The following is a 25,465-nucleotide window of genomic DNA, read 5'->3' on the forward strand; positions in this document are numbered from 1 at the left end:
AGAAAAGCCTTTTCCAGTCACCTGAAAGGTTCTATGGTAGACTGAAACTTCCACTTCAGCAGAGCACAAAGGCACAAGCCAGCGGTGCAAGATCCCTTCCTGTGAAGTAAAACAGTTTCTGTAATAATCTACAAGAAAGAAAAATTAAGGTCTTCAGGGACAGAGCAATCAAATCACCAATATCATCATTATGTGGGTCCCTGCGTGGGGCACCAGTAGGGTGTGAAAACAGTGTACTTCCTTCCAAATAAATATCTACAATGCTATAGAAAAGTAGAAAAAACATATTTATAATACAAGTTGAAAATGCATACGAAAACTATGAAGAGAAACCCTGCAGTATTCCAGCAGCTTTCTTTGGATGCTTCAGGATAATAGGCATCTTGGGTTTGAGATTCTAGGGAAAAGACAACTGCTAAATATCAAAATTACTTCACAGGAAATGAGCGTATTATTCTTCCCAACTGCAGGCAAACACAGGTAAACATCACTGCATCAATTTCTATCCGATTCATAAATAGAAGCCTCTTCACTCAATACTGTGCTAGAAACTGCATTTTCTGAAAAACCCAGCAGCTCAAATATTAGAACAAATTTCAAGACACAGCATGGTGCCTGCAGTCACAGCAATCTACCTACTAAAGGAAACCTGCAAAAATAAGAACAAATTCTCGGATTCCAGTATGTTTACAAAACAGACTCACTTATTACTGGAACTTATTTTTCAAATCACAAAGCAGCTGCGTGTAAGAGCACAATACAACCTATGTCCATGATCTGAGCACGTAGTTAAAAGGTAAGATTAAAGCTAATGATATTAAGAGTAAACCTTCCTATACTAACATTAAAAAAATAATTCTGAAGGTTATAAGCCATGTTTATATGATTAGACAGTAATTCTCTCTTTAACTACTTCTTAATTTATTTTTAGAAATCACCCAAGCTGAATGATGAAGCCAACAGGAACTAAAAGTAATTGTTACATCACATTTTAGTTTAAACTGCAACTTCTTTATAATAGTCTGTGTCTTCATTACTCATGCGTTCAGAAGTAATACAATGAATCAATGACCACCAGTCAGGAGTGCAGAAACCTCCAAGTTACTGAACATGTAACTTGAACATATACAGTGAACATGCAAGATCACCGAATCAAACTAAAGCTTCAAAAGTTCCACGTGTTTTTATAGAATTCTGCTTTGCTGCAAGCAATTATTTAAACAAATTATTGAAAAAAGCTCCAATTTAAAATAGTACCTGCTATTACCATTGAAATACCAAAATACAGAAAAAACCCCACCAAAATAAATGCTCATTTCTACTTAAAACTATATTCATGTCTTTACAAATTGATATACATATCTAGGAATGAAACATACACTCAAAACATCAAGTAGACTTCCAAATTGCATTTAAGTACTTATTATTAAAATACACTGTAAAGAGCCAAACATTCAACTGTAAGTGTGAAAAATTAACCAACATCCATAGTCAATTAGCTTGTACATACTGTAGAACTTATGAGAACAAACTAGCAATTTAAATTTTCTGAATTCATCCATTTTACTTTGTTGCAGTAACAACAAAATAAACATACATACATTGTACTCTCTGTATCACTGACAGTATAGGGAATCTTTGTCTATAACGGTTTAAAAAAGAAGAATGGCAACAATGACTCTTAGGCAGATCGTCAGCTATGAGAATTCAAGTGAGTTTTGAACCATGGAACTATTTCCTGTGGAGGAAAACCATCTATAATCTTACTTCTTGTAGGGACAAAAGTTTAGTAAACTAAACAAAATGAGGAAGTGTTATTTTGGTGATTTTTAAGGCACTCCATGGGAATAAAACCAAATTTGCCATCATTTTATTCCAAAAAGGCAGATAATTTTTCTATCACAATCGTTCTGCACTTTAACGTAACTAGCTGTACAATTACTAAATAAATCTTACAGAAGAATTTTCAGGGAGCTCCAGGGCTTTAGAGTTTAGATGTGTTGACTGTATGAAACTTTTGGAGAGTTCTCAAATAGGCACTTACAACTATCAGGACGAGGCATTTTCATTCAGGTTTTCTTTTCTCATTAGTTAATGTTAGGCTATGCTATGGTAAAAAAAATAATCTATCAAGATTCTATAAAACTAACTTTTAGTAGCTTACTGCATCTCAAATTGTACATGCTCTGCACGTTATTTCCAAAAACTTCATGGACACAGAGGAAGGAATTCTGCAAGAGTACCAAGACACCTAAATTTAGAAGTCTAACACTTGTAATGCCCTCAAAGGCACCTAGAGTGTGATCCAGCTCATCATAAATTAGATCAACTAAAAACTGCTCTCTAAGCTCCATTGACAGTACTGATTAGCTCTTCAAAGGACTGCAAGAAGATTTCAGGAGTTCCATGTTGACACTTAACATAATGCACCACAATGCACAAAATGGAAATTCCATCCTCAGTTTCCTAACTGATGTTAAGCAAAGAACTGAATTACAGTTCAGTGCATAAAAAATACTGTTGTGAAACAATTTTCAGTCTAGTATAAGGAAGCAAAAGGGGAATAGGGTATTAATAAAAGAACTTCCAGCCTGAAAAGGCATGCTAAACAGCTCCAAAAAATTTTAAGAGAGTCATATAAATTAAATAAATGCCTTCCATGCTTTTGAAGAAAGAAAGCCTACTTTCTTTAAATTTCAAGGATTGAAATAGCATATCTCATTTTCCTGGGAAACCTTTAAAAAAAAAGCAAAGCTCTAAAAAGGTAAAGGATATCAGAAATGCTAAAAAAAAAAAAAGAATAAGGTATGTCTCCTTGTGTTAGTATCTACCCTACCTTCCATCCTTAAGAGAAAGAGCAGCAATACACAATAAACTCATCTTTCATACATGGCTGTTAAAATTCCATATGCTCACCTAAGAATTATTCCAGAAATGTTTCTTTAAAACCAGACCTCCTACATTTGTAACATACACACAGATTAGATTTTGAAGGAATTAGCAAAACAACGATTTGAGTATGCTTTAACTTTAAAATTTCTCCATTTCAAATTGTCAGTGAAAATCATAAGAAAGCCCAAGACGAGCTATTTTCACTTGTAACTAAATGCCACAGACAATTCCTGTTGTTGCTCCTCCCCTTCTCTCTGCCTTTTTGATGCAGCAAAAATATATGTAAAAAAACCTTTCCTTTTAGAAGGCCTCCCATTCTCATGATCTTGTAGCCCAGTTATGCAATCAAATTCATATACTGAAACAGATAAGACAAAAATACATTTGATATAATATCCTAAAGCCCTGAAAATACAATGTATAGCTCCAATACTTGCAGACTGTAATTCATTATATAGGTATCTGTAGACCGCATCCAGTCCTGTAATTGCTTATATTTGTTTCGCTAAAGTAGAAAATGGATGTTTCACAGCTAAAAATGATTTATGTAGTATTATAAAAAAAAAGGCTTTGTTTTTTTTGAAGACAGCAAGTCAAAATTTTATTAAAAGCAAAGTATATGCTTTCCTCCCACAATGAGAATGAAGGGTTGTATTACCTTCATGCACTGTTATTCCACAGTTGTCACACTGGATTATTTCATCAGCATCTTCACTGTTATCGCCAAGACAAACGCAACAAATCAAAATATGGTCCATTTTCTGCGAACTCCAATTTTGAGACTTCTCAAGGATCAGTGAATCCTAATATTGAAAAATGAAGACACATGGATTATGCCAGGAACTTCAGTTTTATTTAAAACAAACACAAGATCTGTTATTTGTTCAAATTTTGAACAACAAACAAAAAAAGATGGAAAATTATTTTCACAAGACTAAAAGCTTATTTGTTGTCAAGACATTAAAAAACTTTATACATAAATATAAGAACTGGGAGAAAGGATGGATACAATCTGATCTCAGTATACCTACAGATCTGTTAATATCCAAAGGCCAGAGAAGGGTCTTATTTCCTCAGACAGAAACATACATGTCTTTAAACCATTTATGTTCTACAAAAAGGAAAACACACCTTAGAAACCATTCAAAAGCAAAAAAAAAAACCAAAAACCCAACCACCACCAAGGCCAAAGATGATCTTCAAATGTCCCAATATTCAGAAAAGTTGCTTAATTTTCCTCAATTTGCGCCTTCCAAAAATAAGTCACATGGATCTGAAAAATCTGAAAATAAGCTACTAACAGAAGCCTGCCAAGTTTTCACCTACATAAAATACAACAAATTTTCAACCTGATTCTGGGTTTTTTGTAATGCAAATTTACATGTCTTTATGCAAAACCATATGAATTATTAAAACTGTAACAACTTATTTCTTGTGATTATATACAGGAGTAATGATCTGCAGAACAAGTACATTGCTCTGTTTTGGCAACCTTCAATATGAACTACATCACCAAAGAAGAATGTGGCTTTTAATAGGGAATTTCTCTAAGGAAACACAGAAAAGTGTTTCACAAACCAAATAAATCTGTATGTAAATTTAAGTATTTTCAGAAACACCACTGAGGTTTCTTATTATTTTCATTGAGATACAGCCACTGTCTCTTCTGCAAAGTTTCACGGCTTCCATACATTTTCTTTTGTTTTTATACTAAAAGCGAACACTGAGCTTAAACTACTTTCACTGGTGATAGGAAGGCATATAGGGAAGCGTGAAATCAGGCATACTAGTGAAAAATAATCATTGCAGTATAAAGAAATAGTAATATTTTTAGAGCAGAGGCTAACAGTTCAAGCCTAAATGGCATCCATTCAAAGGGTCAGAGATCTCAGAATATTCCAAAACTGCTGTGGTATCCTACGAGGGAAAAAAAAAAAAACCTAACTAAATTAAGGTGGAAGATGCGCTCTCAAGCATGTTTTTCTCATTCTAACCCCCCCCCCCCCCCCCCCCCCCCATTTATGCCATAAAACACAGAACCAATACTATGCCTGTGTAGCATAAGCAGATAAAAATATCAGGAATGCTACCTCAAGTGGATGTTCTTCCTCAACGTTCTTCTATTCTCACATCAATCTATGGAATTATTTCATGATAGGCTCTCAATCTGTTATAGTAAGTCTCTACGCTGATTTTTCAGTAAATCATTTGCAAAGTTTCTTTGTACTTTAGGTTTATCTGGGCAGGTATTTAGAGGGTACAGCAAGATAAAGGGGTAAAAAATCCTTACCACCTACAGCTGGGCTCAAATACTTTACCTGAATTAACAGAAGTGGCTTCTTACAATGTTTTTGACCCAGGAAAGGTCAAACACATACTTATAGCTTAGGAAACGCTTCTGGATCTCCCATCCATTTTCTCTAAACAATGTAAGGAAACATGATGTATAAAAGAACAAAACACTCATCTAGAACTGAAAATGAAAGATTATACCACCATTTACATGGTCATGCTAGCTTACAGGAAGGCAACTAATGTGAAAAATACAAGATTCTCTACTACAGAGATCAGATTTATGGAGCATTTCTTCCAATATCCTCCTTTTAGGACAAAGTTGCAAAGCATTTTGAGGAAAGCAAGAAACCTGCACATTTTTTTTAAAAATACTGTGCCCCATCATAATTCAAAATACCCATGTGTAGCTTACCATTCACATTATAGACAGGAAAATGGCATTACAGTGCCTAACTCTGGCAGATTAATTGTGCAACGTCATAGGCTTCTCAGATGCACCTCACAACTCTACAGCAGTCAGCTTTTTTCTGACAATACCTTCAACTTTAACTGTTATTTGTCTTCACTAAGAGAAGTGTAAAAGAAATCTGCTACTTCTACTGTTACAGAAGCCCAAGGTCTGGTAATGAAAAAAAAAAGAAGAAAAAAACCCAAGAAACCAAAAAACAAACTATTACTTTAAATTAAATAAACAAAGTTGCACTGTAAAAGCCACACTGAAATAAGGCTAGCTATTTAGGCAGTGCGAACATATGCAAACATGGGCAAAAAAAAAAAAACCCACACCAGGCAATGATGGAAGGGCAACAAATTTGGATCTAATGTTAGGATCCCCATCCATTATTGTTTACCTTGTGTGAAGACAGCCAACAGGTCAAACAGGACAGTACAGTAACTATTTCTATGCAGACATGGAAAGGGAGTGATCTGAACATGCTGCCCTCCCTTACTTAGTCCATGTAAGCACCTGAAAGACCCTATCCCAGAAGCTGACCCTACTTCTCTAAAGCATGGGAACTTCTACATAGAGGTGATGACTGCTGCCAACTCCTGAACAAGTCCTGTTCCCTACCCAAGTGAGAGAAAGGATTTTAGCTGAATCACTACATAATTTCCATTTCTGTGGTGTTAATGAAGAAAGTGAGCATTTCAAACTATATGCCTATATACTTTGAAGTTTAAAGGAATAATTAAAAAAAAAAAACCACAACCACACTGAGAACAGAAGAATCCCATAAAGTGGTAGCAATTATAAAAACAGAAAAGCACCATTTATCTACTAATGATGCCTGACCCTAGAAAAGAAATCTAAGTTTACATTCTGTGCTTAATACAGCAGAAAAGCACATAGTATTTCATTACAGCACAGGTTAAAATAGTGTATATGCAAACCTCAAAATATTTTTGTAAATTGTAGAAAAAATAAAATAAAAATCACACAGAAAAAAACCCCAACAAATAACCCACTCCAACACCCACCCCCAAAAAGTAAATAAAGGAAGAATGCATATTAAGGATATGACAACATGTTCAGAGTTAATTACTTGGAACATTATTTCATAAATTAATTATACATTCAGACATTTGGCTTTCTAAGAACTTAACTTCTGCAGTGTAATGAGATTTTGTGAGATTTGTCTACTAGACAAGACTTTTTACTTTTTTTTTTAAACTATTTTAAAATATTGTAGTAGTGGAAAGAATACTGCTATACTCACACAGTTGAGTATCAATCTAAAAATTAATCTATAATCCACTCTAAGATACTCACTGTTGAAAGATTCCTTGTTACAGTCCTGTTCATAATCAGTACTTTGCTTTACATGCAGTAAAGATAAATTATCAGGTACAAAATTATAATTTGAACTTCAAATTTTCAAACTTTGTTTTTATCTTTTGATCAATGTCCTAAATCCAAGGCAAGAACAGAATCTGAGGCCCATGCATATTAAGAAACTTCGCAAAAGACACATCAGAGAGCGCTCTGGATTTCTTAAACAGGCCTAACTTTTCAAGCCAATAGAAATTATGGACATATTCAAGAACACATCCCTAAAAATGCAGACTCACACCCCCATTCTGATATGGGAAACACTGAAAGAAAATTGCCTATCTCTGTTTGAAGGTCTGATCATCAGGACTGGCAGAACACTTTCAGCTCCTGAGCCAAGAGAATACGGGTAACAATACTAGAATTACAGAGCTAGACAGTAAAAGAAGATGCCTATGCAAAATTTTTTTTAAAAACCCAACAGATTTATATTTTTTTCCAGTCACAATTATTACTAGTAATTAAAACAGCACAGTTCATTTGCAATCATATATATGTGTACATATATATAAAATAAAAAACAAAGTATCTGAAACAGAGACAACTGATTCCTCTGAATAATGTTTAGCTTCCTGCCATTTTACACGTTAAAATAAAGATTAAATGGAACAGCAAAACTTTAAATAGTGTCATACCACTAGCATTTTTCAAATGTTATATTGACATTGCAATTATTTCCTGAAAATTGAATGTAGATTTTACAGCAACTCTTTTTACTTTGTTCAGAATTTTGCTACTGCAGGATATGAAGTCAACCACCTTGACAGCCTAATATCTTAATTCTTCCACAGGCACAACCTTCAAGGCAACTGTAATTGTGCACAGGGGAAAAAAAATGGCATTACCAAACACTTGGATAATTTTCATATTCTGCAATCAGAAGATATTTAATATAATATTAGTTCCCAAATGTGGTTTAGTACTGTAAGAAATTACTTCATTTGTGAGCATTAAAAGCAAGCCCAACATAAATTATCACAATTATCCTATTTGATTTTAAACCCAGTGTGCACATTTCTTAACTTAGGATTCTTCCGTCAGTGAATACTTAGTGTTCAGACTTTGCTGTTTGTCACAAAAGAAGGGCTAAGATAAAGAATAATCTATCATTTAGCTATATTATGAATATGTCACAGATGCTTTTAACTTTTACGACATTACAGATATGCAACAATTACGCTAAAAGAGAACTCAAAGTCTCACTAATACATGTTGATTTGCATATTGGACCTCCTATTTGTGTTAAAACTAATCCAACCCCCTCTAAAGCCAAGAGAAGTCTCTCTATTGCCTTTAGTGGCATTAGATTGGCCAAATGGTCCAAGCAAGATTACTCAATATGCAGTGCTCATTTAGCACGATTTTGCTGCTTCGCTTATCCCTGTAAACACAATTCCAGCCAATCAGTTTAACCTTTCAAATTAACAGAATAGCTACTGGGGAGTAGTTTCCATTTTGTCAACAGATATATTATAGAAAGTTGGTTGCACTACCTCATTACTCTTGCTTTGTGAAAGAGCCAGGCTATCATTTGTCAATTCCTCATCATCTGCATTATTCCTGTTAAGAACTTTAGTCTTCTTCTTCTTTGATCCTCCATCACTAGCCGTGCTGCTATTATCTTCTTCATTACCTTCCTCATCATTGTCATCCTCATCACTTCCGCTCCCATCATCTTCATCGTCCTCGTTATCTCCATCACTCCCCTCTTTTCGCAGTGCATTTTTTCCTTTTTTTTTCTCAGCAGTAGGCCGCCAGTCATTGTCATCTTCACTATCATAGTCATCCATATCATTTAGTTCTTCCATTGACACAAAATCCAGCAAAGGTCGGTTCCTGCGCAAATTCCATTTTTTTGGCTCATTTGTTTGCTCATCAGCCACAGCATCAGGTTCAGCTGCTTTCTCCTTCTCTTTCTTCTTTTTTGGCTTTTCTTCTTCATCTTCTTGCTCTTTCTTTTCAGTTTTAATCACCTCTTTATCTGCTGTTGGCACTTCTTCTTCAGTGGAGCTTTTTGGCTGTTGTTCTTCTACTTTCTCTTCTGCTGGTTCCTCCTCCAAGATATTTTCTTCTGATTCAGAACAGGAACCTTCACCACTGTCCTTTGATGCATCTTCACTCCCATGACCACTTCCTTCAGAATCTGTTGAGCATATGAAAATTTAAAAAAAGTTCCGACACAAATGTACCCCCAAAAATAAAATCTGTTGAAGCAAGTTGCTAAACAAAAGAATGATGCATGTTCCTCCCTCATAAGGTATTCCACCTATTTTTTCAGCTGGTGTCCAAATACTGCTATTTCGAGTGGTATGTTGAGAATCTGTTAAACATGAGTGCATTTTAAGATGGCAAAAAAAAGATGGCAGAATTTATTAAATGAAGGTTAAATGTTCCTTTGAACTGCAGCTCATATTAACAATAAGCAGTAGCACAGAATAATTTCCATGTGAAGTCACATCTTAAAGAAAGAGCATTCCAGTTTTTAATTTTTGGAGTTGCTTTCTAAATCTTCAAAATAAAATAGCTATCCAATAGAAGAGGTTTGAAATAACAAAATGAAGAGTTTATGTAACAAGTACTACCAATAGTATGAATAATCCCACACCTTCATTTTTAATATACGTTTGCCTTTCTAGATTTGGGGGCTCTTTTAAGTTTTCATTTCACTTATTAATCCCACATAAACTATGACTCATTCAGTGTTGCAGCTGCACAACAAATGCACGAATTCTAACCTTATACCACTCACAAGGTAGGTACTGTTCTCTATGTAGTCACTACTTCCATTAGCACAGGCCAATCTGTGCAATAGAAAAGAGCAGAAGAGGATTTGTATGAAAAAACAATTACAAAAATAAGGCAACTGTACTATTAAGTACATGCAAAAAAATACTGAAAAAAATGGCAAGTGAACTTGTTAAATTTTATAAACCTCATCCACCTTTACTATCTTTCAACTTATATTCACCTACTACCTTTCATTTACAGTATTAGTTTTAATGAAGAAAACCTCTGAAAATATTTTTTAAAATTAACAAGAAAATACAAGGTTGCTTGATCCAACACAGGGATCAGTAAGGCTATGCCTAGTTTTCATTTTGTCCAGAGCCATCACCAAGTTCTTGAGGCACACTGTCACATAGATATAAAGAAGAAACACGTTCAGACTTGAAAATTTTTTAAAAAATTCTTAATTCAGTCACCACACAAAACCCCACAACTCTTTTACCTTACATAAAGAATTTCTTTGGACATCCATCTCTGTACACAGCTAAATAAACAATGGGGCCAGTGTGCTACACACTTCACATGGCATTTATTTCCATCCCACAGAACACTATGACTAGCCAGTAACTCACTTGTTACTTTGACATAATGGTCAGTTTTGTCTTTCTCTGCGTATACCTGTATGTGGAAATATCTGATGAGGAGACCACATAATTATCCACAAAAAAATAAATCCATCACCACTACTACTACTGATGATGACAGTAAAGTTAACAGTCCTCTTACAAGCTAATAGAAAGTAAAAGTTTCCTGCAAATGTTCTAAACTTTATAGAGCCAGGGGGAGGGGGAGAGGGGGGGGAGGGGAGAGAGAATGCAGTAACATAAGTTACTGTACAGTCTTTTGAGAAGAGAGTAAATCAGTCATTTCCCTACGCCTACCGGCCTTAATGGTAGTAATGGAAGTACAACATCATTCACTGAAGTTTTGAAATATCAGAACACTCTTCAGGCATGCCTAGGAAATAAAAACAAGTATTAACTACTATGCAAACTGAAAAATTCTTTTAACATTACAGTAGCTTTGTTTGGATATGTATTCATAGGCCTGTTACACGGGGTCCAGAGAAAGGCCACGAAAATGGACAGATAGCTGAAACACCTTTCCTATGAAGAAAGGCTGAGAGACTTGGGTTATTCTGCTTATTGAAGACAAGGCTCCAGGGAGACCTTATCACAGCCTTATGGTATATAAAGGAGGCTTATAAGAAAGAGACTTTCTACCAAGGCCTGTACTGACAGATAAAGGAAGACTGGTTTTAACCTGAAAGACGGCAAGGTTTAGATTGTACACAAGGAAGAAACCTTTTACAATAAGAGTGGTGAAACCCTGGAAGAGGTTGCCCAGAGACGATGTGGATTCCCTGTCACTAGGAGCGTTCAAGATCAGGTTGGATGGGGCTTTGAGCAACCTGATCTAGTGACAGATGTTCCAGTTCACAGCAGGGGCTTGGCCTAGATGATCTTTAAAGGTCCTTTGCAACCAAAACCATTCTGTCCAAATCTGGTGTCACTGGCAGAATTTTGGGGGTCTTGATTGTGGGTCAGCAGGCCCGCTGGCAAGAGACAGGGTACACCTGCCTCAAAGCATGAAAAGGATCTTTGCACACGAGATAGCAGGGCTCACTGAAAGAGTTTTAAATTTGATTTGAAGGGGGAAAGTAATAAAACCTGGGAGCAGCATGCCAGTGTTTGAGGGACAGTGTGCTAGCAAGGTTCTTCTGTCTGCCGTGGAGGTAGGGAATGAAGATCCATGTGGCAGCAAAGACGCAAAGGTTATTGATGTGTTAGAAACCATGGAAGTGCCGGAGAATGGTCACACAGCAATTAGGGCTTCTACATCCAAAAAAGGCGGTGGGATCAGTAGCCCAGCTGATGTGCATCAACGCCACTGGGCAACAAGCAGGACATGGAAGCCATTGTGCAGCAGGGAAACCACGACATAGTCGCCATCACAGACACACTGTGGGATGACTCGCACAACTGGAGTGCTGCAATGGATGGCTATAAACTCCTCAGGAGGCACAAGCAAGGAAGGAAAGGCGGTGGGGTAACCCCCTACGTTAGAGAGCATTTTGATTGTCTAGAGTTTAATGATGGTGACGACAGGGCTGAGTGTTTGTGGGTAAGAATCAAGTGGAAGGCCAACAAGGCCAATATCCTGGTGGGCGTCTGTTATAGATCACCCAACCAGGATGAAGAGGCAGACGAAATAGTCTGTAAGCAGCTGGGAGAAGTCTCACAGTTGCTAGCCCTTGTTCTCATGGGGCACCTCAACTTACCAGGCATCTGCTGGAAATGCAATACAGCGGAGAGGAAACAGCCTAGGAGGTTCCTGGAATGTGTGGAACATACCTTCTTGACAGAGCTGGTGAGAAGCCAACTAGGGAAGGCGCCTCGCTGGACCTGCTGTTTGTGAACAGAGAAGGACACGTAGGTGATATGATGGTTGGAGGTTGTCTTAGGCACAGCGACCAAAAAATTATAGTTTTCAGTTCTCAAAGAAGTAAGGATGGGGGTCAGCAGAACCGCTACCTTGGATTTCCAGAGGGCCAACTTTGGCCTGTTTAACAGCCTGGTTGGCAGAGTCCCTTGGGACACAGTTCTGAAGGGCAAAAGAGTCCAAGGAGGATGGGCATTCTTCAAGAAGAAAATCTTAAAGGGAGGCCATTCCCATGTGCCAAAAGACAAGCTGGCAGGGAAGAAGACCAGCCTGGTTGAACAGAGAGCTTTGGCTGGAACTCAGGAAACAACAGGAGAGTTTATGACCTTTGGAAGAAGGGGCAGGCAACTCCAGATTAACACAAGGATGTCTTAAGGTTACATAGGGAGAAAATTAGAAGGGACAAAGCCCAACTAGAACTTAATCTGGCTACTGCCATAAAAGACAATACAATATGTTACTACAAATACATCAGCAACAAAAGGAGTGCCAAGGAGACCCTCCATCCTTTATTGAATGTGGGAGGAAACACAGTGACAAAGAATGAGGAAAAGGCTGAGGAACTTAATACCACCTTTGCCTCAGTCTCAATAGTAAGATCAGCTGTTCCCTGGCTACCCAGCCCCCTGAGCTGGAAGACAGGGATGGGGAGCAGAATGAAGCCTCCATAATCCAAGGGGAAATGATTAGCAACCTGCTGCACCACTAAGACACACACAAGCCTATGGGACCAGACAGAATCCACCCAGGGGTACTGAGGGAGCTGGTGGAAGTGCTCACCTGTTGCAGCAAAAACAAACTAGGAGGCTGCAACAAGGGTTTCACCATCAGTCAGATCCCACTACCCATGCTGTTTCTTCTTCCTCCAGAGGTCAGACCACACTGCTCCTCCTACATTCAACCACCTCTCCCACAATCCTCAGTGTTATTAAACTACTTATCAGAACGAGCTACAGCTGCACATCATCCATCTCAATCAACCCACTGCCACTGAGGCAAGGCCACAGCTGCATATTATCAATGCAAATCAACCCACTGCCTTCATTCCTCTACAATTCCCCCATTTTGTTTTTAACCAAAAAGGCCATGCCTATCATCCATTGTAGGGCCCTTGGCAGGATGTGTGGAAAGGCTGTTCAGGTTGAGTTAAGAAGGCACAAAGCTGCACCTGATTCAGGCTCCACATCACACACTAAGCCACTTTCTGTCATTTATCAACAGTCCTGGGTAACTAGCGGGGTCCCAGAAGACTGGAAGTTAGCCAATGCGATGCTCATCTACAAGAAGGGCTGGAAGGAGGATCTGGGGAACTACAGGCCTGTCAGCCTGACCTTGGTGCCGGGGAAGGTTACAGAGCAAACCATCCAGAGTGCCACCACACAGCACATACAGGACAACCAGGTGATCAGGCCAAGTCAGTTTTATGAAAGTTTTATGAAAGGCAAGTCCTGCTTGACTAACCTGACCTCATTCTAAGACAAGGTGTCCTGCCTAGTGGATGAGGAGGGAAAGGTTGTGGATGTTGTCTACCTAGGCTTTAGCAAAGCCTTTGACACCATTTCCAGAACAGCATTCTCCTGAAGAAACTGGCTGCTCACGGTTTGGATGGGTACTCTTTGCTGGGTTACAAACTGGCTGGATGGCCAAGCACAAAGAGGGGTGGTGAACAGAGATACATCCAGTTGGTGGCCAGTCACAAGTGGTGTTCCCAGGGCTCAGTACTAGGGCCAGTTCTGTTTAATATCTTTATCAATAGCGTGGACAAGGGGATCGAGTGCACCCACAGTAAGATTGCAGACAACACCAAGCTGGGCAGGAGCATTGATCTGCTTGAAGGTAGGAAAGCTCTATAGGAGGATCTGGACAGGCTGGATTAACAGGCCAAAGCCAACTGTATGATGTACAACAAGGAGAAGTGTCAGGTGGGTCACAACAACCCCATGCAACTCTACAGGCTTGGGGAAGAGTGGCTGGAAAGCTGCTCGGTGGAAAAGGACCTGGAGGTATTGGTTGACAGTTGGCCGAGTATGAGCCAGCAGTGTGCTTGAGGTGGCCAAGAAGGTCAGTAGCATCCTGGCTGGTATCAGAAATAGTGTGGTCAGCAGGACTAGGGAAGTGATCATCCCTCTGTATTCGGTACTGGTGAGGCTGCACCTCAAATACTTTGTTCAGTTTCGGGTGCCTCACTACATGACACTGAGGTGCTGGAGTGTATCCAAAGAATGGTAACAAAGCTGGTGAGGGGTCTAGAGAACAGTTCTTATGAGGAGCAGCTGTGGGAACTGGAGAAAAGGAGGCTCAGGGAAGGCCCTGAAAGGAGGCTGTAGACAGGTAGGGGTCAGTCTCTTCTCCCAGATAACAAGCAACAGGACAAGAGGAAACAGCCTCAAGTTACACCAGGGGAGATTTAGATTGGATATCAGGAAAACGTTCTTCACTGAAAAGGTTGTCAGGCATTGGAACAGGCCACCCAGGGAAGCAGTTCTGTCACCATCCCTGGACGTATTTAACATAGCATAGCACTTGCGGACATGGTTTAATGGTACACTTGGCAGTGCTAGCTTAACAGTTGGACTTGATCTCAAAGGTCTTTTCCAACCTAAATGATTCTATGATGTTTGGCAGCTCTCATAAACACTTTACAACTCCTAAAGCTAGACTCTCACACTAGGCATTTATATTATAGATTAAATGTCATATGTATGTTTAAAAGCAAAATGCATTTTTGTATCTTATTTCACAGGTTCTGAGTGTCAATGTGCACTACTTGTCTCACTGTAAATAGGAAGTATATGGTTTTACCATGTTGAAATTAATTTAACTGGATTTTTAAGTTACCTTATACCGTTTTGTTTCACTTTCCCACCATAACTCCATTACAGCATTTTGTTTGGATGCTTTAACTGTGCTGTTCCATTTCTAAATATGCTTAGTTTTCTTGTAAATTTAAGTCTGCATGTCATTTTTGGGGGGAATCTTAGTCTGTGTATAGTTTAACCTTTAGCACCACTCTACCAACAGTGATTATGGTACATCAATACTACAGCACTGAGAATACTAACTGCTTTATGCCATGCAAACAATATAGAGCAGAGGACAAATAAACATAGTTTAATTCACTTATTCAAATTCTCTTTGCCTTCTGCCTGCACATAATGCTTTGTACTCTTTTCTACATGCATGTACACACCAGAGATACCTATAGTAAGGGATATCGCTCTTCTGTCTGAATGCATCCGCTGTGATAGGTGCTTTTCTAGAAGGAGCTATTCTGTGATAACAGCTATTTTTGCAGGTGGTGTTCTGTCAGATGCACTTTCAGTTAGGAAGAGGCTGTAGTATACAATTTTCTCCTTGAAAGAAATTTCTAAAAAATTACTCTTTCAAATTGGCAACCGTATCTTGTTATTCCCTATGGGAGAGAAGTCAAGCTACTCTCAATGAAAGATGGGGCCAGATATGCCATCAAACAGTGAAGAAGATAGAGTTCCACTGTGAACAAATATGAGAGAACAGTTGTAAGACAGGCATCATTTATTCCTGTACACTTTGGATCTTTAGCTTTACCAAGCACAACAGCAGGTGGCAGTCAAATCCAAAGAGGATAATTCTGAGAGGAATTCTCCAGGATGGAACATTATGCTCCAGAATTAACATAAGAAAAAGAGTAATAAAGATAAACAAAAGTAACTACTAATCTCCACATCAGCTAAGTCTCGTATAATATGTATTATGCAAAAGACTTCAAAACCCAAATCACTACAGCAGTTAAAAAAAATCCTCCCAGAGTTTTTCAGGACCATTTTACAAGCAAGTTTAAACATGGTACCTCATGATTTTTATTTTTTTTTTTAAATTCTAACAGAATTCATGTATATAGACAGTAAATGCTACACAGGTACATGGCCACCCACTCACAGAAGACTGCCTGATTCTTCCATGTCCATGCAGTATTAAGCTTAACAAGTAACTCTGTAAAAGCAGCTTTATTGCTTGTTTATAAGTGAACTCTGAAGAATAACCTACTTACAGGGAATCACAGACTCAATCTTGGGCTTGCCTCTTCCACTAACAAAGCCTAACCAACTCTAGATAGCAGAAGAGAAGCATCTGGAATAATTTTAGAAAGCTGTGGTTTTTTCCACTGAGTCTCATCTGGTTAAGCCTTTACCCAGGTGCTCAAAGCTACATATGAAGAATACAATCTAGGATTCTGGAACATTGAAAAGGAGTAAAAAAAATGAAAAACTAAGCATGCAATACAGAAAACAACTACCATGCCTTAAGTTACTTCTACTAAATAATATTGTTCAATAATAATCTACAGGAACCGTTGTAACAAGTTATCCAGCCCACAGCATGCTTCACAGTACCCTCTTTTCGAGGGTGGTAACAAAAAACAGGATACAAGTGAGTTTCATTCTTTTGGAGGTTAAATCCATTCCATCACCATCACCCTGTCTAGTGATCCCTTAGCCTCCTTTCTCCCAGTCACAAGGCAGACAAAAAAGTCTTTGACATGACAACATGAAATTACGCAGGCATGTCTCCTAAAACACATGTTAAACACCATAGACAATCCCTCACCCAGACATGTCTGCATCCTGACAGACAGGGAAAGTGGAAAGCGTTGCAGAAAGTGTTTTTTGGCAACAACCTCTGCCCATAAATCTCCTTGCAGGAACAGCTCAAGTCACAAAAACTCCTTTGCGCATGTGCTACACCATATGTGTAAAAGGAGCTGGACTTCCTGTACATCTGATCTAGAAATTGCAAATAATTCTAAAGACTCAAAAATACCTTAAGGAAATGCTTAAAACTTCTGATATTAATAACCGAATGTAAAAATAAGGCAGGAAAACCTAGATCATAAATGGAAAATATGAACTTTTAGATTGTTAAAGGCAGAGTCACATAACCAGCAAAATCCTGATCACAATTGTCTATTAGACTAAAGCCACAGAGGTCCATTATGTTAAGACTGACATAACTATACTGAAAGTAAGAACTGAGAAGGCTTAATGCTTCACTTAAAACATAACTTCAAAGAGAATCTAACATCAGTTAGATATACACCACTGGCTTTCTAAGCTATTTTGCCAAGTATAAAGATTAAACATCGGTAGACTAGTGGAAATTCAACACTGGTAATGCTGGCAGTTAAAACCAAATGGAACCATCCAAAGTTAACATGATTAAGAACATACAAAACAAAACCAATACAGATTACAATATTACTGATCTAAGGAGTGAAATTCACTTCTCAAATCATGTTTTGAAAGAAAGTATCTAATCTGTATTACCTGCAGATGTAGACTGGGCAGAGTAGGAAATGAAACTGAACACTGATCTGTGATTACACTTGTTTCAGAAGTGTTTAATTTAACAAAAAAAAAAGGATGGAAGAGAAACATAAATGGAAGTTTAGTAAGCCGTTTCCTCATTTCTGCATTAGTGAATAATGGTATCACTAGCATTAATTATATCACACAGTGTTTCAGTAGATGTCTATTCAAGCCATAAAAGCACTCAAAACTAAAGGTTGCAAACTTTTGACTTCAGTTGTTGTGAACTGCCTTATATCCAATGTTAGATAACACAGATGGAACTGGCTATCCTATGTCTTGAATTTGCTTGACATTTCTCACCTTCTTCATTTTTAATGTTACCAAACTTTACTTCTTTGGGATGAAGTAGTCCATATCCCATGTCTTCCCTCAGCAAAGCTGCAGTCCTAAATAATCCAAAAAAATTGATTCCAATACAAATTATTGAATAGTGAGCTAGAATATATATTTTTTCCAAGAAACTCGTAAGAGCTTCACATCTTATACAAAGAAAGTGACATCTGGGAGACTGCTGAACATGTAGGTTGGACATGCTAAGTCTAAGTCTCTGAGACACTGTAACAAGCATATGCTCAAGGAACACTTGAAACATTCCATCCTCACTGATCATGTCTAGACTCTCAGAAGTAGCCAGGCTGCAAACAGACCATCCACCACACTGCAGGTAACAAAGCACAGAAGAATCTTCTCCATGTGGCAGGAAATAATAAGAGATGGACATACGCACAAAAAAGAGGAGATGCAAGACAGAGTAGTAAAGTAGGAGACCATGAAAATGCTGTTCAAGGCTGACTGAACAAGTAGAATGACACTGAACTGGTGAGCAAGGGTTCTGGTAAGGGACAGAGACTGTAAAGACAAGGCACAGAGTCACAATAAGAGGAAAACAACAAAAAATAATGTCATCCCATCACTAAATCCACCCTGCCCGGACACTGGAATGAAAGCCTAGATTTCTGTTACATTACTCCTGTCAGTAAACACATGGAAGAACCAAAAACTCAGGTGTTTCCAAAGAGAATGCAAGTTCAAAATGCTCGTCAGTCACTCCAAAGTGTTACTTCAAGTGGCAGACATCTGTACAGATAAAAGATCTCACTTGGGATGAAGATAACGCAAGAGAACATAATGCCCGTATTTTCCATTTTCTCAATGGGGAAAAGCCCTTGGGAATTCCACTCTGAGGGACTACACATTACAGCAGCAAAGTCAAGTTTTTAAATAATCGTAACAATTAAGAGAGTGCAATTATGTGATAATTTACTAATTATTAGCTTTATGATAATTTATCTTACCTTTGCTGTCTATTGAAACACCCTACAGCTCTTCTACGGCATATCACTTCAGTTTATTCTCAAAAGCAAATGTATGAGTTTTTTCATCAATATTTCAGTAGCGTTTACCACTACAGTATTTTGCTGCTTCACAAACCTTTATATTACAATATCCTGTACAGGAAAGCAAAAGTGGAATCTCCATTGTGCTAAGAGAAAACGAATTACAGAAAGATAATTGCAACTTTTTATTTCTAGATCAAGTCACATTTTTTTCAGAATACCTAATATATGCATTTATATAGATCATTACGTATTTTAAACAGAGCTCCTACTGACCTCATTTGCAGTAACAGTACATAGTAGTTATGCAAGTCAGGCTCCACACTCAACACCAAAACCCCAAACATTTACAAATGTCTCTAAAAATTTGAGTCTACAAGACTTGCACCAGTAGTGACAGAACCCAGTTCTTCAAGGCCGCATTCAGCTATGCTCTTCTTAGCTACACTGAGATAGAAAGCCAGTCTTTAAAGTCACACATCGTTCTTGTTCAGGGACCACACAACATTTCTCTGCATCATTTCAATTTCAGATATGAGCTGCCAAAACTGACCAACTCCACCAAATAGAGAAAAGAAAGTGGTAAATCCTTGCTTTGGAATCCTGCTGCGAATTATTCTACACTGTTTTCTGACATCAGTATACCTCCAGCTGCTCTCATTAAAGGAAAAAAAAAAACACCAACAAAATACCCAAAGTATGCTCTCGTTAACTTAAAAGCAAAACTTCAAATAACTGATCGGTTCTGTGAAACATATTATTTAAAAATTTCAGTTGAGTATATTACAGCACCTGTATTTGTACGTTCTGATTCCAAAGGGGCAGGGGTTTTGACTGATCCCACATAAAGATTACATGACATTCTTACTCAAGGAACAAATTTTCAAGATGTTTATAAAACCCAGAAAAATACAGTACTTCAAAATATGGCATTAATACTTTCTATTATGCAGAAACAGAGAAGCCATTAAAAAATTACTTCATTCAGTATTATATAATGAAAAGCCCACAGGCCTGAAAACTATTTATGTAAAGTAAATTTAAAAGACTATAACAGTTCTAAAATCAGTTTCCCTAAAGAGATGTCAGAATGATAAGATCTTTAAAATGGAAAAGGCAGTAATTGCCTGTTGGTGACCTAAATCCAAAAGAAAAGAAACTAACTACACTGTAAGCAAAGGCCATATCTCCTATGGATATTTTCTTTTTTTTTGTTGGAAATGGTGGTTAGGTGGTTATAAATGTTTTCTGTAATGAAAATTTTACCAAGGCATCAGGACTCTGAATACAAAAATTGAGAAATGCCGACTCCTTCCTAAAGTACTTAATAGCAACTTCTCAAATCCTCACTCCATCTCATATTCCCAGAAATCTGACAGAACAATGAACATGCGTAAAAGCTTAAAATGTTCAAGGCTCAGTCCTCCTAGACCTCCACACTATCACCTACCAGCACATATCAGTTAACATCCTGAAGCTCATACACATCGATGCAACATATTCAACAGAGAGTAAACAACTTCAGAATTCTTTTAATTCAGTATTTAAAGTCCTTTAAATTTAACTTTCAATTTTCAAATTGGTTCTGTTTTTTTAAACACCTATATGTGCATTTGTGAATCAAATATACATTGCAGAGCTGTGAAATCACCATACTTACAGGACTTTTCTGAGTGCATGAGTGGAAGTTATGGTCATTTTCAATGCAGAAAGACTGCTTCTTCCTTCTGTCACAACTGTTTCCCTTTGTAAGCAAACTATGCAATGAAATTCTGAATTCAAACAAATACTAAACACTGATTTGCAACAGGCTGCGTGTGGAGAGACCTCTACAGCCATTGAAAGAAGAAAAAGAGCAACAGCCCTGCCTGTACTGGAGAAATAAACATTATGCTTTGAAGGCAGAATCCACAGTGCAAAAAAGGAAAACCTGTTTTCCATTAGCAACAATCCAGAATTTGTCTAGTAGGTTTGTTTGTGCATCTACACACATTTATATATATATATATATAAAACTTCAAAATTATTTTTATTTATATACATGTGTGTGTGTAAAAAAAGGTTTTTTTTGTTTTACCACTTCTTTCATCCAAATCTAAATGGACTAGGTACAACCAAATTCAAGGCTATGTTGTAACAGCTTCATTTTAAATCAGCACAGATGTTAAATAAACACTTGTAGAATATTTGAAACAGAACTTTGTAATACAAATAAGAAATGTTTCTTTTTTCTTTCAACTTAAGAGGTTACATGTTTAATAACTTTCTATTCCCCAGGTTCTCCAAACCATCACAACTTTCTCCTGTCATACTGAAAATCTTTGAATGAAGTGTAAAATGCCAAACTCTGCTGCTATTTCAAAGTGTTTTCACCAAATTTTAAATTTTATTAAACAGAACATTAATTTCTACTGTAAGTGATAGATACAGCTTCTGAAACGTTAAAACAGTGTAAGATGAGATATATGAACACCAAACAGCAATTATAAAAACATTTTGTATGTAATGAAAAAAATTTACCAAGGCATCAGGAGACTGAATACAAAAATTCAGAAATGCCGACTCTTTCCTAAGGTACTTCTCAAATTCTTACTGCATCTCATATTCATAAAAACTTGTGGGTTAACTCATATGCTTGTTTCAATTCAATGTTGTTTTTTTAAGGGAAAACCCAGCCAACTTCCTCAAAGTGAAACTGACATTAAAATACTGTCAGACTGGACACTGACCACCCCCCACATGCACATACCATACCCTAAAAGTCAAAAAGGGCATCAATTACAAGTGAATCCTCTCCATTTAGACATAGTTGAGTCAGGAAGCTTTATCCCTTATGTTTTATTAATTACTGATTGTCTTTTAATCAAATAATATATTGGTCTGAATTATGTGTCCGTTCTCCCATACTCCATTTCCAGTTTTCCTTTTACCTTAAATCCTGCTTACACCACTGTTCCAGAATAGGGAGATTTTCTTTGGGAACTAAAAATCATTACTTTTTATGGCAAACTTTCTTTTCAACAGGCAATGGCCTTACTCAAAAGAAAGATCAAAAAACCCTAAATCAAGGTTTAAAAGGTAAATTAAACAGGCCCCCAAAAATCTTAGCATGAGATCGGTAAGATAACATCAGTCTTACTCTCTCAAGTCACCGCAGCCTGCTTCTAGCAGACAAATCAAGGGAAATATGCCTAGGCTTGGGGGGAAGAAAACAAAAAGCATTAGGACTTATCTTAAAACTGGCACTGCAGAAATTATTAAGCGTTTTTAGGTTCATTAATAAGCAGGAGTTTGCCAGATGTTAAAAAATAAGCCTTTAAATGGAGATTGGGAATATTTTTGCATGATACAGCCACATGAAAGCATAGATCAGCAACCCCAGTGCAGGAATAACAAAGTGAAGTTATTTGACGAGCTGTCATAACGGTTCCCTTAAATCTTACACATCTTGCATCTCTTTGCTTATTTCCCTGAGCATATGCCACTGAACATCATGTGCAGTTTATTCACAAACATGTTCCTGCCCTTTCTTTCCCTTCCTTCCAATATATTTGAATTTATTCTTTTTTTTTTTTGGCATCTTGTTTACTTTTGGTTTCTGTGGATGTTCACTGCAGATACAGGAACCTGTACACACAGAAAAGCCTGCAGAACAAAAAGAGTCTGAAGCAAGGAATTCCTTCTAGTATGAAATGTAAACACCTTTATGCATAGCTATCTGAGTGGACACCTTGTCTACAGTAACAAACAGTAAAAACCTGAAAAGATTATCTTTCCGCTTAAGCTTCTGACTCACCAAGTGGAACTAACCTTGAGAAAGAGGCAAGTTCTTAAGCCCAAAACAAACTATTACCCAGACTGATTCAAAACAGAATGGCTTTAGAATGTTATTTTAATACTAAATGCAGTGAATATTTCAAAAATTATCTCTTCTTTGAAGAAATAAAAATCAGTAAATATAGCTGAGACAGTCAGCACAGAAGCTATTCAAATGCTGCTGCCAAAACTTGGAAATCATGAAAATTCTGTTAAGAAAAAATTAACTGCAATTGAAATACTGTATGGATGTTTTGTTTAATCAGTTGTTTCTTATCCACAGCATAGGAATTGCAAGTTATCCAATCCAGTCAACGAACTTCAAGTGGTTCCAAGTCCCAACAGTTCACTTACAGCATTCTGTCTCCCGTATGATATTAAATGAGCAACCATAAAACAAAAACGAGGTAGTTCTTAACCAAGGAGATGAAGAAGCATATTTACCTGAAGCATCTCCAACTTTAAAATCACTGTCATCAGAGCTATCATAATCTAAAGCTTCCAGCAGCGAAGCTGCCAAAGGCTTCACTTGTCTCCTCTTCGAACTGCGGTCCACTGCAGGGAAAAAAAACATAGTATTGTTACTTTGTGGCATAATGAGAACTCGGCGTCGCTGAAGGTATTAAATTAAAAGGAAAGGCAGAAGGGCCGTGACAGGCGGGGGCAGCCTCGGCCACGGCGCCCGAAGCGCGGGCGGCAGGTGCGAGTGGCGGGGGTCCCGCAGCCGGCGCGGGCGGGAGCGGCGGCCGGCACACCGGCGCGGGCGGGCCCACAGCGGGGCCGCGCTGCTCCCGTCGTGCCGGGGAACGGGCACCGGCGGGAACCCCGGGGGGCTGGGCGGACACAGGGGTGGCCTGAGGCCCCCTGAGCCACCGGCACCGCCAGACGCAGCAGCCTGGCGTGACCCATCAGCGCCAGCGGCGAGAGGCGCGGGGAGAGAGCAGCCAGGGCCCGCCAGAGGCACGGCGACGCGGCCGGCCGCCCTGAGGAGGGGGCGGGAGCGCGGCGGGAGCGCGGCGGGGGCGCTCCGCGGGCACCCCGGCGTCTCCCCGGGGCAGGGGCGGGAGGCGCCGCCGGGGATCACTTACTAAAGCCTGCGCAGGTGAGCAGCGGGCGGGCAGGGGCCCTGGGGTGAAGAGCCGCCGGGCCCCTTCCCCAGACAATGGGCACGGCGGCGACCCGGATGCAGACCCGCGCCCGCCCGCCCGCGGCGGCCGGTCCCGCTGCTGCGCCTGCGCCGCCGGGCCCGCCGCGCCTGCGCGGCCTGAGCGCGCCTGCGCCGCGCCAGGTGAAGCCGGGAGGGGGCAGCGCTCGTCCCCCGCCGCCGCCGCCGCCCGCCGCCCCGGCGGCACGGAGCGGCACGGAGCGGCCCCTCCCGCGGGCAGGGGCTCGGGATGCGCGGCGTTTGCGCAGGCCGGTTCCCTCCCAGGGGTGCCTGCTCCGGATCTCCGTTAGGAGAGCCAGCTGAGCGCCCCGTCTGGCACCGCCGCGGTTCCCTGTGCGGGAGCGGAGCCGTGTGAAACTGCTTTATTTAACCCCAGTTCTGAGCGCCGAGTTCCGTGTGGGCTTCGTTGCATTGTGAAGTTCATTCTTGCAGTCTTGAAAAATAGCAAGCCATTTCATTTGGAGGAGCGGGGGGGAGGCACGCCAGGGATTTTTGTTTGACCACATCAACACGAGTCCAGGAGCCAAGGGCAGAACCCAGCGGGGAGAGGTGGATGGCAAGGGAGAGCACGGCAGGGCCCTTGCCTTTAGCAAAGAGTCCCAATGCCGCCTCCATCACAAGAGCCACCACGGCCCCTGTGCACGGCCAGTTCCCTCCCAGCCTCGCAAACCTTTATAAAGTACTTTAAAAAATCTGAGGGAACAATCCATTTATTGGCTTTTTCTCCGAACTTGTTTCTGTAATTGGGAGAGTGGGAACATCCTAAAGAATTGGTGCTCTCACACACTGGTATGGCTTCAAAAGCTTGAGGATCAAGAACAGTGCTAAACATGAACGCCTGCAACAGAATTGTAAGAGCGTTATTGGAAGATGTGTGTTTAATCACGAACAAATGCAAGTAGGGTCAAACTAGTTCAATGATGAAGTGTGGAGGGAACATAAAGTTTGGCAATTACACAGTCCATAAGAGCCTGTGGTATGTTTAGCACAGCGCTGCCTGCGCTACCCACACAAGCCTTCCCATAGCCAAAACTCCTCTTGGTATTGCAGAGGTAGTATGTTATGGGTGTATTAGTCATCTTTTTTTAAATAGAGCACAGAGATGACTGATTGGCATATGATGTAATTATAGATCTGAAATACTTTCAATAATAATTTTCTGTGTTTCAGATTTTAAGTATTTTGGAAGGGCTGAAAATCCAAAGAAAAATGTGAATTCTATGTTCATTCTGTGCTTGAATTTCCTAGTTGGTTTTTTTGTGTTTTTTTTTTTTTTTTTAGCACACTGTCACATCCATAGTTGTGTTCACACTGGTACCTCCTGTTTTGACCACCAGTTCTTTGGCTACATAGGTAGCTGTCCTGGTTTCAGCTGGGATGGAGTTAATTACCTTCTCAGGAGCTAGTACGGTGCTGTGTTTTGGTTTTGATGTGAGACTTTTCAGTTCCTCAGGCCTTGTTTGTCAAAAGGCTGGAGGGGCACAAGGAATTGGGAGGGGACACAGCCAGGGCAGCAGACGCGAACTAGCCAAAGTGGTATTCCATACCATGG

The 25,465-nt window shown here is 39.3% G+C and overlaps 1 protein-coding gene across 1 annotated transcript in view; it reads right to left on the minus strand.

Annotated features, from left to right (window-relative positions):
* PHF14 (PHD finger protein 14) overlaps nt 1-23,985 on the minus strand; it is a 173,974-nt gene extending 149,989 nt beyond the window's left edge. Inside the window, exons 1-4 of the mRNA XM_056334178.1 lie at nt 23,837-23,985; nt 23,193-23,303; nt 8,512-9,161; nt 3,551-3,695 (exon numbers count right to left, since the gene is read on the minus strand). Of these exons, the coding sequence (XP_056190153.1) occupies nt 3,551-3,695; nt 8,512-9,161; nt 23,193-23,303; nt 23,837 (907 nt within the window). The 5' untranslated portion in view covers nt 23,838-23,985. The remainder of the gene's footprint in view (nt 1-3,550; nt 3,696-8,511; nt 9,162-23,192; nt 23,304-23,836) is intronic.
* Between the last annotated feature and the right edge of the window lie 1,480 nt (nt 23,986-25,465).

The sequence above is a fragment of the Falco biarmicus genome, chromosome 4, assembly GCF_023638135.1.
Source record: "Falco biarmicus isolate bFalBia1 chromosome 4, bFalBia1.pri, whole genome shotgun sequence".
NCBI classification, from domain to species: domain Eukaryota; kingdom Metazoa; phylum Chordata; class Aves; order Falconiformes; family Falconidae; genus Falco; species Falco biarmicus.